The following is a 16,056-nucleotide window of genomic DNA, read 5'->3' on the forward strand; positions in this document are numbered from 1 at the left end:
ACTGAAACTCTTCATATAGAAGATTTTAAAGTAGATTAGAAAATTGTTTCCAGGTTAAGTTTTCAAGTATGAGAGTTTTGTACTCCCATTGTTTTGGGCAACAAAATTCAATCAATCCTTATTATTCACTAACTCCATATTTGTGAATTCACCTACAATTTACAGGTAAATTTAAAAGCAATACTCACTCTGCTTTCACCGATTAGCAGACACAGTAGAGTGGCAAAAAAAGTTGTTTTGCCTGCCGCGCACGTTCCCAGCTGAGGTAGAGCAAGGTGACACCAGTCTCCCACTGTAAACAAGTGTCCTTTTCCTGGTCTATGTAATGCTACACTTCCCACATTTTGGGGGTTTTTTCTTCTTTTTTTTTGATGATTTTGCTGTTTAAAATGGTCCTCAAACATAGCATTGTCTAGTATTCCCAAGCACAAGGCAGCGATGTGCCTTACGTAGAAAATACTTGTGTTAGCTAAGCTTCCTTCACACAACAGTTACAGCGCTGTTGGCCATAAGTTCAACTAATGAATCAACAATATACATTAAATAAGGTGTCTTTAAACAGATACACACATAAAACAAGGTTATGTATTGATAGTTTTACCAAAATGTGAAGAGGCTGGCAGAAACCTAATCCTGTATTTCTCCTAGGAGCAGTATTCAGTTTTGCTCAGTGTTTGCTAAGAATTTATACACCATAACTCTTCCAAACAGAAGGAATCAACTATAACATAATGGAAATATTTTCAAACATCTCTTTTAAAAATGATGTCAAAAAAAGCAGGTACCATCTCAACTAACTGCTGGATGGTTATCTTTACCTTGAAATAACATCTTTTTTAGCAGCTTCTGCTAGGAAGCATATCTTTGTGAGCCACTTACAGAAAAAAATGTCAGCGAATCGTGACACTTGTCTTTTTGCAAAAGAAAATGTGTATTAGAACATAACTTCAAGACAGTAAAGAATGAGAACGCTGCCTTCAATTGCGTCTGAATATTCCTTTAAAACGAGAAACAAGGCAGCTATGTTTAATTGGAGCAATGGGTAAATGGTTTCTATTATTCTATTCTCCTTTTGGCATATATAAAATATGTAACTGTAACTTTGCTTAAACAACACTATAGTAATATTCGACTACTTGCTGGAGTGCCATCACCATCTGAGGGACAGCTCATGATTGGTTGGTTATGTCACTGACCCCCATCAAAAGGTGAGGACACGTTGTTACAGTAATATAACAAACAACTCATTGGCTTTAAGGCAGATTCACCGGTCACTGGAGTTGTGACCTCACCGCTTTAAAGGTACAAACTGCAATCATGCGAAACTATCAAATTAAAGAACAGCAAGAAAGTAGTCCTCGTTCGGGGGCGGTGTCAGGGGTGAGACCAGACACGTGCAGCCACTCATCTAAGGCTGAAGATGGACGAGCATGTCTGGCCTTGAACAGAGCGGGACTAAGGGACTTCCAACAAGCTCACTGTGAAGCTGAACTATTCCACGGCACCGGAAACGGCAACTCCCACTTGGGGCGCTGCGGACACACGAGTCTAGGCTGCCTTCCAGGAAGCCAAAAAAAAAAAAAAAAAAAGGAAAAGAAAGAAAAAGAAGGGATAGTGGAGAGCAGGGCTTCGGCCGCCGCCCACACGCCGCGCCCTCGCCTCTTCGCGGTCGCGGCCGCCGCCCTCGGCCCCCGGGCCACTCCCAGGTGGCTCAGCCCTCGGACCCCGCGGCCGGCCGGGCACTGCCCGCCGGCGGGGACCTCAGGTGCGTACCCCGCCCCCGCCGCAGCCGCCATTAAGAGCGGGTGCTTTGCTTGGAACTTTCTCGTCCCGCGGGCCTGACGGAGGGGAGGCCTGGGGAGACCGCCCGCCCAGGCGCGCGGGCTGCAAGCACCCCCTTCGCCGCCAGCCCGACCGGCCCCCGAACCGGCGCCCGGCGGGCAAGGCCCAAGGAGTGGGGGTGGGGCGGGGAAGCCCTGGCGCGGGGGCAACGGTAGCACGCACGGAACGCGCATCCCTCTCCCTTCTGATTGGCTGAGCGGAGGCGGTGGGGGCGGGTGCTGCCGACTCTTGGGCTCTCTAAGGCCCGAGGTGCGTGAGGTCACGCTCCAGCTGGCGTACGCGGGGATACCGCGCTGCGTGCGGACGCGCTTGATTGGTTAGTTGGGGGGGCGGGTCAGACGCTGTTGCCTGGTAACTGCGCCCGGCTCCAGGGCGGAGGTGTCCCGACACCGCCCCTCACGTCGCGCGCGTTGCCGAGCGGCGCGCGGTGTGGGGTTTGTTGTGGGTGTGGTCAGTGGGGTGGCCACCAGTGGCTCGTTTGTTGGCAGAAAACCAACCTAGAGGTCAGAAAAAGAGTCTCTGGTCCTAGACTACAGTCCCTCACGACTATGATTTAGCGATAAAGGAGAAAAAAGGCTTGCAGGGCTATATTCCCCGTGCTTCGAACCCAGGATTTGCTGTTTAATAACAGCTTTATTGACATAACGCCATGAAATTCACCTTTAAAAGTGTATAATTCAGTGGTTTTTGTTTATTCACAGAGCTGTGCAACCATCACCAGTAATTCTAGAACGTTTTCATCACCCCCAAAGAAACCCCATATCCATTAGGCAGCCATTCCCCTTTCCCATCCCCGCCCTGGACACCGCCAGTGTGCTTTGTATCCTTATGTCTCTGCCTATTCCAGGTATTTCCTAAGGATAGAATCATCAAAGGGAGTGTTTTGGATCTGGCTTCTTTCATTCCTTCTTATGGCTGAATAATAATTCATTGCATGGATATACCACATTTTCATTTTCCATCAATTGATGAATGTTTTTGGATTATTTCCACTTTTGGGCCATTATGAGTACTGCTGTTGAACATCAGTGTTCAAGTTTTTGTGTGGACATTTGTTTTCAGCTCTTGGGTACATACCAAGGAATGGAATGGCTGAGCCAAAAATGCCACCGTTTCGTTTCCTGCTGGTAATTTGAAGTAAGCAGATGTCTAAATACGGAATTGGAAATTGGCAAATTGGATATTGCTCATAGCTGCAATCGAAGAGTTGAGCAGCCTTTTCTCTTCTTTTCTTCCACCTGGAGAGGAAGGCTTGATCTGTGTGACCGGCCACCTTGCCTTCAGTGGACACAGGGCTTGGCGCCAGGCTACTGCAGGTGTTAATCCATTTGGAGCGGGTCAACTTTCTTTCTGCCTTCCTGTTGTTTAGCGCCCGATGTTTGCTGCCCAGAGCTCTGGGTCTTTGCCCACACCTGCTGCCTGGAAGGTCTCTTCTCTTAATTCTCAGGCTGCAGAACTTGCTAACATGCTTTCAGTCTCATCCCCCAGGTTGTTGACTCAGAACCATTTCGGGGGGTTCTGGCTTTCATTTTGCCTTCATTACCTGCTATTCTGCTGTATCTATGCAGGTCTGTCTAACTCGAGACCACAGGATGTGGATTTTATTCACATAAAAATCACTTTGTTTCCCCCTTGTCTTTCCTGCCAGCAGTGTATGTTTTCACATAGCACGTGCTCATTACATGTTTTTTAATTTTAAACATTTGTTTGGCTAAACTAAAGTTCTTGATTATTTGTTAAGCTTTTTTTTTCCATTTAATTTGGCCGCGCTCCACGGCTTGTGGAGTCTTAGTTCCCCGACCAGGGACTGAACCTGTGGAGTCCTAACCACTGGACCCCCAGGGAATTCCCAAGCATTTAATTTTGACTTTTTTTTTCATTTTTTGACATTGAAAATACATATTATATCTAGTTCTTTTCCATACTCCTTGGTCATTCCAGAAGAGTCCTGGTTGTCTTGAAATTTGTTGTTATTCTTTTTTTGGGATTTTTTTCCCAGCTTGAGATATAATTGACATATAACACTGTATTAGTTTTAGGAGTACAACATAGTGATTTGACATATGTATGTATTGTGAAAGGACTTCCACAATAAGTTTACTCAACATTCATCACATCACATAATTACAATTTTTTTTTCTTGTGGTAAGATCTACTCTCTAAGCAACTTTCAAATATGCAGTACAGTATTGTTAACTATAGTCACCATGCTGTACATTACATCCCCAGGACTAATTTATTTTATAACTGGGAGTTTGTACCTCTTGACCATTTCAATACATTTCTGTTGAATGCTGAATAGGTACACTTGCATTTGTAGTTTCCTCTTACTGTAGGCCTGGGCTGAGTCAGGGAGAAGGTGGCACCTTGGGAACTTGCTAATTAAAATCAAGGCTTCAGGGACCTGAAAAATTAACCTTTGGAAAGGTAAATTTAGAAACAGTTTAAAAAATAAAGCAGGTGTCTATTTCAAGATTTCAGAGGTTTGATAAATGCAGTGGATGACATTCCAAAATTTAAGTGGTGGAAATGAATTCTAGAACAGGGATGGGCAAACCTTTTTTTGTATAGGGTCAGATAATAAATATTTCCAGCTCTGAGGACATGTGGTCTCTGTCACATGCAACCCTGCCTTTGCAGGAAAGCAGTCAATGGACAAGATGCAAGCCAGTGAGTGTGGCTATGTTCCAATAAAACTTTATTTATAAAAATAGGTGGTAGTCTGGTTTTGATGTTTGCTTTTCATTAGTAAAATATAACATTGAAAAGGAGAGAAAGTTCTCAAAGTTTGCTGGGAAAACTGTGAGATTTGAGAGTTGTTTCAGTTTACATCTCCAGTTTTAAAAAAGCAAAAAGTTAAGCACTATATAAAATCTGTGATCTAAATGAACATAGCTGGTGCTTTAGATTTCAGTAGAGAAGTTAATCACCATACAGGCTTTGGGGGTTTGAACTCTGGTACAAGGTCTCATTGTCAAGGATTTTTAACTATTAGAATGCAACGATTTTGTTTCTCAGGGAAATGTCCTCGAGGTGGGAAACCACATGATTAGCTTATAACCATGGTTCATTAGTTTGGATGTGCTGTTGACACATGGTGTGTTCTAAATCATAAAATGTAAAAGACAAAGTTCCTGCCTCCATTTGCTGTTAAGTAAAGGGTGCAAACAAAGCAATAATTACGAAACATACATTTTTAAAATTATTGCCAGTAGCACAGTTGACTCCAACCGGTAATAGCTTTTTTGAGTTCCACCTAGTTTCATTCCGCCTGTTATTTTATTCTCTGTTAAAGTTTTGGCATCACCGTCCTCTCGGAGATTACTGTGGTGTAATTACGGATTAGGTGCAAGCATAAGAGCCTGGAATACGCCAGTCCCTTAAGTGGGCTCAGATCTCCCGTGGCTCTCAGTGTGAGCATCTCACAACACTGTGTCTGGTTCTACTGTTTAAAAATGCGTATTTTTCATACATCATGGCCCCTACACTACATCACTGGATGATTAATGGAAGAAACAATGACCCATGTCAACACTGCAGGGAAAACTGGCTCTGCACGACTTAGCAAGAGGTCACAGAGAGGTCACGATGAATCCACTATTCATGTCATCAATATGAGAGTCACCATACTGTGGCTTTGAGGGTTCCAGTAGCTGCTAGGTGACCAGCCAAGTATGTGATAAGGCTTTAGAGAGACTGCAAAGTATTAAAGTTATGGCTAGACGACGTGAAATCTAAAGACATATCTATCGATGGCAAAATTCTAAGAGAAAAGGGAAACCACCACCAAAGAGGGGATGGACTTGTGATAGACAACACAGAGCCCGCTAGGGGTGGTTGACAGATTTCAGAACTACTTACCTGAAAAAATGCGTGGTGTCGGCAAAGTTGCATCTGCTGATAAAGAGCTGGAAAAGCCTCTCCACTAAACAATGAAAGAAATCATGGAAGAAAAATGTTCTCTCTGGGAAAGATATGTACTGCTTCCTCGGATAATGTTGACCATGCTTGAATTTGCCTTTTGGTGTACCTACTTCCATTGTAAGACTCGACTCCGCTGAATGAGACATAGTCTTTTTTTTTTTTTAACAGTGTTTGAATTCGTTAACTCTGAAAGATAATGGTCAAGAATATATTTCTTCATCACAGTTTTAAAAAACAGTAAGGTATTAAAGAGCTTGGTTCCAGGTTTATCTTTAGAACACTGCAAATTTACCCACGTGAGTCCTTTTTTAAAACAAATATTTGCTTTATTTTAGATAAAAATTGAACACAGGTTCACTATATTTCAAAGCTTATTTAAAAATCTTTGTGAGATTTCTGTAACTTCCAATGGGAAAATTATTTTAATATTTCAATAAGTAATGCAGCTGACACGTAAAGATAAAGAAAAGAAATTGGAGTGAAACTCTAGCTTCGCCAATAGATGTATTTTGTATAAATAAAAATTATTTCAAGTTGGACCTTTTAACATGAAGTAATTTAATCAGAATTCTTTTTTTTTTTTAAATAAATTTATTTATTTATTTATTTTTGGCTGAGTTGGGTCTTTGTTGCTGCGCATGGGGGCTACTCTTCGTTGCGGTGCGCGGGCTTCTCATTGCGGTGGCTTCTCTTGTTGCGGAGCACGGGCTCTACGTGCGAGGGCTTCAGTAGTTGTGGCTCGCGGGCTCTAGAGTGCAGGGTCAGTAGTTGTGGCGCACGGGCTTAGTTGCTCCGCGGCATGTGGGATCTTCCCGGACTAGGGCTCGAACCCGTGTCCCCTGCATTGGCAGGCGGATTCTTAACCACTGCACCACCAGGGAAGCCCCCAATTCAGTGGTTTTTAATATATGCATGGTGTGGGCAGTCATCACCACAGTCAATGTTAGAACATTTTCATCACCCTGAAAAGAAACCCTGTATCCTTTAGCTACCCCACCTCCCAGCCCTAAGCAACCACTAATCTACTTTCTGTCTCTATAGATTTCCCTATTCTGGACATTTCATATGCATAGACTCATGTAATATGTGGTTCCATTGATTTTAAAACGAGGGGGCCCATAGAAGTTCAGAGGTGAAAGGAACCTTCATAGTAAGTGATTGATTTAGTCATAGAGGAGGAACCTGAGGGCCGCTGCCCACTGGGGTCCCAGAGCAGTTTGGTGGTCTGGGGAACCCACAACCTGGCTTTCCTGGCCCCTGCTTCTGTGAGGACCAGCCCATCATGCCTCATGCCCTGTAAGCTTGCATCACCAGCCTGACTTGGTGTGTCCTCTGGTGTTCACTGTTAATGCCACTGTGTGATGGCAGTTTCTTTCTGGCAAAGGGAGCAGGAGAGGATGCAGCCACCGGGTTAGGAGTGCAGGGATTGTTCCATGAACAGCGTTGACTAAGGACTATCCAGGGAGGACTTCCCTGGTGATCCAGTGGCTAAGACTCTGCGCTCCCAATGCAGGGGGACCTGCGTTCGATCCCTGGTCAGGGAGCTAGATCCCACATGCCACAACTAAAGATTCCGCATGCTGCAACTAAAAAAAGATCCTGCATGTGTCAATGAAGATCCCGTGTGCCGCAACTAAGACCTGGCACAGCCAAATAAATAAATAAATATTTTTTTTTAAAAAAGGACTATCCAGGGAAATGACCTCTTGGGACAGGCAAAGAACAGTTCAGTGAATTTCTGTTGTAATCCAGATACAGCCGTTTCTAGAGAGTAGAAAGCCCCAAACGAAATGCATCCTTCCCCATCAAGCCTGATGGGACTCAGTCCCCTCCAGCGTTCTTACCATCAAAAAGTACTAGATGCTCTTGAAAAGTTCTGGTAATGAAATAGGACCTCTCCTCGCCTGTGGCATCCCCACGGGCTGTTGGTATGGTGTCCCTCCCATTTCTTAACACACACTAAATGTGATTGACATAGCAGATCTACAGCAATTGAAGGTGAGAAGTGAAAACAGCAGTAGGCAGGAAGTTGCCCTGCGTCTAGCTTTTCATGGACAAATCAACATGTTTGTAACCTGAGAATACATCTGCTCCTTTTTCTCTGTCTGGGATAATAAAGGGAAAATAAGAATTATGAATGAAAATATTCTGAGCTCCCAAAGAATCAGGATAGGGCATAATCTAAGTGAATAGTCTGGTAAGTGGCAAAAATAGCATGCCTTTGCTGTTTCATACTTTGTGATACCCATTTCTTCGGCCTGCTGTACTAAGTGATGATCATGGAATCTAGATGCTAGAGGAAAGAATTTCTAAGACTTAACACGTGTCCTTGGTGGTGCTGCTTGCTGCTTTTTCTGACTCCAGCTCTATGGGAATAGACTTCTTGTTATGACAAACAACATTCACAAACTTCTATCTGTTCTCAAATATGGGTGTGATAACAAGAAGAGTGTCAAAGGCTTGATATTAAGATAATTATTTAAAAGCTTCAAATTGGGACTGCTCTGGCGGTCCAGTGGTTAGGACTCCGCGCTTCCACTGCAGGGGGCAGGGGTTCGATCCCTGGTCAGGGAACTAAGATCCTGCAAGCCTCGCAGCGTGCCTAAATAAATAAATATTTTTTAAAATAAATAAATAAAATAAAATCTTCAAATTGAAGTATATTTCCTCACCTGTCCATGCCCAGGTCTTGCCTGTTGATTTATGTTCCTGGTATGATGTCACACTCTCATGTTCTATTTCATAATAGGGAAAGTTATAAAAAAATTTTAAGTCAAACAATTTGCATCCTAATAGCTCTGTACGTGCTAGTCTACGTTCTTTCTTTCTCAGGAAGACTTTAGCTCTAACTTAAGAGATCCTCAAGGATCCTCAAGTGTCTTCAGAAGATCTAGACAGATGAGTAGTTATATTTTTAGAATTCCTTTTCAGCCTGCTATTTCCATCCAGATTGGCTAGGGTAGGCGATGGTTAAAAACACCACCAGATTTTGGTGCATTCAAGGAGCAAGGATTTATTCTTTGCTTGCGCTAGAGGTCTCTTGTGATTGGCTGTGGGTCTGATCCACAGTTTCCTCAATCTGGAACCCAACCATATGGAACGTGGCAGATCCATTGCAGAGAAAGGAGTGTGGCAGGAACCTCTGCGTGGAAATGATGTCATTTCCCTGACATCCTCGGCCAAGGCAAGGCACGCGGCCACATACCTTCAAGTGGGCAAGGAATCGAACCACGGGCTCTGAAAGAAACGTTTGCGAATATTTCTGAATAGCCTTATAGGACCACCGTACTTCACCCCTGTAGATCTTTAGGCTTCCTCCCACATACATATTTATGTTGATCTGTTTATCTTTTGCTTACAAACATAATTAAGCCAGATATTGCAGGGGCCGGACACAATGACAAGTGCTTATATTGTATGCTCTAGTTCAAAGAACTCTTTTTATGGTGTTAGAGAAACTTTTTCAAAGAAACTTTTTAATGCTCACTTGATTTAGAGTTTGGGGAAAATTAGAATGAGCTTTCATGCAGAAGTCCTAGCAGGGAAAGGAAGGAAGGGATTTTCTCTTCCCATCTGTAATACACAAAGCCACTTCTCTCCTTTTCCTGTGTATGTGGACCAGAATGTGGTGCCAGGCATGGTCATGCTGAAATCTGACAAAACAACACTGGATCAATAAAGGACCTTACCTTCCTTCCTCCTCGTCTGGGAAATAGTTAACATGCCTCTCTAGCATAATACCTGAATTTATTTTATGAGAAGGTGATATCTAGGTTTAGTGGAAAATACACTATGGAAAGTTAGCATTGCTCTACAGAGATCTTAGGCAAATCACTTACTGTCTCTAAGTGTTGGTTTCTTCAACTTTAAAGGAAGGGTTGAACTAGGCACCTGTGAGGACCCTCACAGCTCTAAACGTGTTGAGCAGGACACTGAATTTCTACCACTCACTTTCCTAATACTTCTCTTTCCTAGGGATCATGGCCCAAGTAGCAATGTCCACCCTGCCCATCACAAATGAGGAGTCCTCGGAGAGCAGGATGGTGGTGACGTTCCTCGTGTCTGCCCTTGAGTCCATGGTGAGATGGCTTTGCAGTTCTATAAAATGTCACGTGGTTGGATCACTGCCGAACATCAGAACGGTGAAACACTTCACCAACACTTTTGATGTTCAGCTTCAGTGTTACATCCTATCTGTGTACACATATCCTTTTTTATAGGGGATGATGGGCTTGTCAGATAATTAAGAAATTTTTTTCTTACATTATGGATGGAATTGTATAAATGTAATCTCTCTAGATCTGAAAATTTAATGAAGGTACCTCCGTTACCTTGTTTGAGAATACTTTTTGTTTAAAGTCAAAGGTAAATTAATAATCCAGGGGCTTCCCTGGTGGTGCAGTGGTTGAGAATCCACCTGCCAATTCAGGGGACATGGGTTCAAGCCCTGGTGCAGGAGGATCCCACATGCCACGGAGCAACTAAGCCCGTGCGCCACAGCTACTGAAGCCCACGCACCTAGAGCCCGTGCTCCGCAACAAGAGAAGCCACCGCAATGAGAAGCCCGCACACCGCAACGAAGACCCAATGCAGCCAAAAATAAATAAATAAAATAAATTTTTTAAAAAATTAATAACCCATTGATATGCATCTATTTACATCCAAAGTGTAAAATTTACCTTGTGGGTGAAAATTTGAGGGGAGATTTACATAACCTCAAAGCATCTGATCACAAGATACGTATTGATGAAAGAAGGGAACATCAGTAACTTTATAAAAGTAGAGAAACCTGACAGCCACCCCCTTAATCAAGTGACCAAGGGGAACATCCGCAGTAATGGGACGGAGGGACCTCCCGAGCTTCCTGGTAGGGGGCACTGAGGAGGAGCAGTACCGCGTCCGTGGCATTCCTGCCTCTAAGGAGGACACATAGGACAAACCCAGATTTAGGGACATCCTACAAAATAACTGGGCTGGACTTCTATAAATGTCAGTCTCACGCAAGACAAAGATGGAGATCTGTCTGTTCCAGATGGAAGGAGACTGGAGAGACAGGACAGCCAATAGAAAGTGCGACCCTGGATTGGATCCTGGACCAGAAAAAAATCTAGAGAGAGATTTACTTTTTCTATAAAGAACATTATTGGGTCAGTTGGCAAAATACCAAACACACAGGTAACTCACTCACATGCACACATGCCTACCTAGACCCATCATATTTAAACTGTAGAAAACCAACTATAAAGAGAAAATTTTAAAGCAACTTATAGTAAACTGAATAACGGCCCCCAAAGATGTCCTGTCCTCATCCCCAGAGCCTTTGAACGTTACCTTATTTGGCAAAAGGAAGTTTACAGATGTGACTAAGCTAAGGATCTTGAGATGGGAGATTATCCTAGATTATCTGAGGGTAAATAAAAATGTTAAAAAAAACAAACAAACCCTGGAATGAATTTTTTTAAAAAGCATCAGATCTATTTGAAGAGAACTAGAAATATCTTACCCCAGAACTGACCACATTCCTTCTTTTGATAAATATTGATGAAGCAGCTCCTATATGTCAAGGTCTTCTAGGTGCTGGGGCCAGAAGACTTGAGAAGACAGATAAGGTCCCCCTCACATAGATTTCATGTTCTATTTGGGGAGACAGACAATAAACAAACTCTGTGTGTGTGTGTATTTGTATCAGTAAATATAATACATATAATATTATTTTAAAATGAGGGTCAGGGGGACTTCCCTGGTGGTCCAGTGGCTAAGACTCCGCATTCCCAATGCAGGGGGCCTGGGTTCGATCCCTGGTCAGGGAATTAGATCCCACACACATGCCGCAACTAAAGATCCCACATGCCGCAACTAAGACCTGGCACAGCCAAGTAAATAAATAAATATTTTTTAAAAAAATAGTTAATAAAACAAGGGTCAGAAAACAGAGGTTTAGGGGAGAGAACAGATGGTTAAGGGGGGTGGTCTGGGAGAAATTCTCTGGGCAGTTGCCCTTTATGCAAAGACATAGATGAAGTGAGGAAGTGAGTCAGGCCAGTATCTGGGGGCAGAGTGTTCAAAGCACCAAGAACAGCTTGTGCAAAGGCCCCTTGGCAGGAACAAGTTTGGTGTTTTCAAGGAATATCAAGAAGTCCAGTAACACTGGAGCAGAGTGAGGAAAGAAGAGGTGGCCAGAGGTCAAGTACAAGAGGCTGCGACTTCCCTTGCAGTCCAGTGGTTAAGACTCCGTGCTCCCAACGCCAGGGGTCACGGGCTCAGTCCCTGGTCAGGGGAACTAAAATCCCGCATGTCACACGGTACAGCCAAAAAAAAAAAAAGGCAGCTAGTAACCAGATCATATCAAGACTGGGACTTTTTCCCTCAGGTAGTGGGAAGGCATTGGAAGGTTTTGAGCAAAGGAGTGATGGCAGTGGCGGGGGGTGCTTGTGCAAACAGTCGATGACCATGGAACACGAGTGGAAGCAGGGAGACCAGTTTGCAGGCCATGGTTCACGTGGGAGGTTTTGGTGGCCTGGACTAGGGTGGGAGTGGCGGAGATAAGAAGCGATGGGACCACAAAGATCTGATGAAGGTAGAGTTGCTAGGACTTACCGATGGATTGGATGTGAGCTATGACATTTTCTTGAGAAAATCACGTTTTGTGTGTGTGTGGTAGGATATATATATACACATGGCGTAAAATTTACCATCTTCACCATTTTTTTTTTAATTTATTTATTTATGGCTGTGTTGTGTCTTCGTTTCTGTGCGAGGGCTTTCTCTAGTTGCGGCAAGTGGGGGCCACTCTTCATCGCGGTGCGCGGGCCTCTCACTATTGCGGCCTCTCTTGTTGCGGAGCACAGGCTCCAGACGCGCAGGCTCAGTAATTGTGGCTCACGGGCCTAGTTGCTCCGCGGCATGTGGGATCTTCCCAGACCAGGGCTCGAACCCGTGTCCCCTGCATTGGCAGGCAGATTCTCAACCACTGCGCCACCAGGGAAGCCCCCCATCTTCACCATTTTTAAGTGTACAGTTCAGTGGCATTAAGTACATTCACACTGTTGTGTGACCCTCACCACTGCCCATCTCCAGAACTTTTTCATCTTCTTAAACTGAAACTCTGCACTCATTAAACCGTTATTCTCACTCACCCCTTCCTCAAGCCTTCAGAAACCGAGATGTGTGTGTGTGTGTGTTTTTTAATAAAATGTTATCGTATTTAGGAATACTTTTACTATTTACAGAAAAACTGGAGAATTCCCTGGTGGTCCAGTGGTTAGGACTCTGCACTTTCACTGCAGGGGGCCCGGGTTCGATCCCTGGTTGGGGAACTAAAGTCCCACAAGCCGCGTGGCCTGGCCAAAAACATAAATAAATAAATAAAAGAAAAGCTGTAAAGATCATACAGAGTCCCCACATACTCCTCACCCATAACTTACATAACTGTGGTACGTTATATGTAACTATGGGACATTTGCCGAAACTAATAGATCAATACCGTACATCACTATCAACCAACTCCAGACTTCACTCAAATTTCATCAGCTTGTCCACTGATGCCCTTTTTCTGCTCCAGGCTCCACCCTGTGATCCCACATGGCGTTTAGTCATCATGTCCCGTTAGGCTCCTCTGATCTGTGACAGTTTCTCAATCTCCTCTTATTTTTGATGACTTGGACAGTTCTGCAGAGTTCCGGTCAGGTATTTTATCAAATCTCCTTCCGTTTGGGTTTCTCTGATGTAGCCCTCCTGTTTAGACCAGGGTTATGGAGTTTTGGAAAGAAGACCGGAGAGGTGAGATGCCTCATCTTCTCGTCACATCGCCTCAGGGGTGCTTGGCATCAACGTGTCACTGGTGGGGCTCACCTGGATCACTGGGTCAGGGTGGCGTGATGGTTCGTTTTGTGCGTCAACTTGCTGGTTGAAGAACATTTCTGGGTGTGTCTGTGAGGGTGTTTGGGGAAAAGATTAGCGTTTGAATTGGTGAGCTGTGGAAAGCAGGTGGCCCTCCCCAGCGTGGGTGGGCATCAGCCAATCCATTGAGGGCCTGAATAGAACAGAAAGACCGAAGGAGGCTGAGTTTGCTCTCCACCTGACTGCGTGAGCCGGGACGTCCATCTTCCCCGGCCCTCGCACTCCTGGTTCTCAGGCCTTCAGACTCGGGCTGGAATCTACATCAGGGGTCCCCAGCCCTCAGGCCTTTGAACAACACCACTGGCTTTCCTGGGTCTCCAACTTGAAGATGGTGGGACTTAGCTTCTGTTATCACGAGAGCCAATTCCTTATGATAAATCTCACTATATGTACACATGTAATCTCAGTGTTATATATATGTGTATATTATACATAATTATTTAACATTGTGATTGCATTTATATATATAAAATCTCCTGTTGGTTCTGTTTCTCGGGAGGACTCTAATGTAAGTAGTGTCGGCCACGTTTCTCCATTGTCAAGTTACTATTTCTTTTCTTCTCCAAGTCCTGTTCTTGGGAATCAGGTCACTAAGGCCAGCCCACAAACAATGATTCTTGGTACTCATCATGGTCAGGTGATGTGGCCTTTCTCACAGGGCTGGTGGGAGTGTGAGCCCCTCTGAAATGCTATTTGTAATGTTTCAAGAAGCTTAAAAGAATTTATACCCTTTGAGTCAGGTGTGCCACTGACATGATTCCAGCCCATGGAAATAAACGTGTACGGAAATGTTTACATCCTTGGAATTCTTTTTTTTTTTTTTGAGGTATAATTGACATACAACTCGGTTGTTTATTGTAGTGTTATTTGTAATAGGAAAATAACTTCTGTAATGCTATGGTTAAACTATGGCATATACATAGGATAGAATATTATATATTCATTCAAAACTCACGTTTTTCAGGATTATAAATGCTCAGAAATAATGAAAAGTGAATAAAGCAGAATGCCAACCTATATACAGTAGTATGTTTCTGATTTTGTTTTTTAAAATTGTGTGTGCATATTTTAAAATGTGAATAGTGGGTAATTTTGGGTAATGGAATTAGAGGTGATTTCTTTTTTTGTGTACTTTTCTGTATCTGCTGAAATTTTTGTAACAGCATATATCATAATGAGAAAAAAAAATGCTTCTAAAAAGATATTTTCTACCACTGATGACCTAAGTAAGACTAAAGATTGATAACTTCACCTAATACCAGATTCTGTACTTTAGATAAAGGGCTGAATTTTTGGTTCATTTGACACAGAGATAGATTTGCCGTGAAGTTAATGGAGCTTAAAAGCTTCTGGGCACCTCCCTTGCACTGGCCACTTCCATGGCCTTGCGGGATCCTAGCAACACATGCACATATGTTTTTGTAAACTTTGCTAAAGTGAGATCTTTTAACCACATCAGTTAAGGTTGCTGTCTCCTATTCTGCCTTCCTCTTTCTGTCACAAGCCCTGTGTTAACTTCCTCTTGCTGCAATAACAAATTACACAAACTTAGAGGCTTTAAACATCACACATTTATCTGACAACTGTTCTGGAGTTCAGAAGGCAGAAAGTGGGTTTTACAGAGCTAAAATCAAGGTGTCAACAGGCTGTATTCCTTCTGGAGGCTCCCAGGGAGAAACTGTGCCTTGCCCTTTCCAGCTCCTTGGGCTGCAATTCCTTGACTTGTGGTTCCTTCCAGCAAGGGCACCAATGTGCCCTTGGATTCCCTTGTCATTCCCTTCTGTCTCCTTCTTTTTATACTAGGATCCTTGTGGTTTCATTAAGGGACCCCTGTGGCCCCACCCAGATAATCAAGATAATCTCATCTTGGGCTTCCCTGGTGGCGCAGTGGTTAAGAATCCGCCTGCCAATGCAGGGGACACGTGTTTGAGCCCTGGTCCGGGAAGATCCCACATGCCACGGAGCCACTAAGCCCGTGCGCCACAACTACTGAGCCTGCACTCTAGAGCCCGCGAGCCACAACTACTGAGCCCGCGTGCCACAACTACTGAAGCCCACGTGCCTAGAGCCCACGCTCCACAACAAGAGAAGCCACTGCAATGAGAAGCCCACTCACGGCAACGAAGAGTAGCCCGCGCACAGCAACGAAGACCCAACGCACCCAAAAATAAATAAATAAATAAATAAAATAAAAAAACAACTTTCATTTAAAAAAAAAAAAGATAATCTCATCTCAAGATCCTAACTGTTGGGCTTCCCTTGTGGTGCAGTGGTTAACAATCTGCCTGCCAATGAAGGGGACACGGGTTCAAGCCCTGGTCTGGGAAGATCCCACATGCCGTGGAGCAACTAAGCCCGTGTGCCACAACTACTGAGTCTGCGCTCTAGAGC

General features: G+C 43.9%; 1 protein-coding gene across 3 annotated transcripts in view; it reads left to right on the forward strand.

Annotated features, from left to right (window-relative positions):
* The first annotated feature begins 1,315 nt into the window (after positions 1-1,315).
* LOC309612618 (general transcription factor II-I repeat domain-containing protein 2) overlaps positions 1,316-16,056 on the forward strand; it is a 54,508-nt gene continuing 39,767 nt past the window's right edge. For 2 of the 3 annotated variants that reach the window (XM_082358541.1, XM_082358542.1), the window contains exons 1-2: positions 1,316-1,765; positions 9,742-9,845. In XM_082358541.1, coding sequence (XP_082214667.1) covers positions 1,318-1,765; positions 9,742-9,845 — 552 coding nt within the window. In that variant the 5' untranslated portion in view covers positions 1,316-1,317. Of the gene's footprint in view, positions 1,766-5,934; positions 6,004-9,741; positions 9,846-16,056 lie in introns of all 3 variants that reach the window. The other variant, XM_082358543.1, reaches the window with a different exon arrangement.

This window comes from Balaenoptera borealis, assembly GCF_965194805.1.
Source record: "Balaenoptera borealis genome assembly, chromosome: 16".
Lineage (NCBI taxonomy): Eukaryota > Metazoa > Chordata > Mammalia > Artiodactyla > Balaenopteridae > Balaenoptera > Balaenoptera borealis.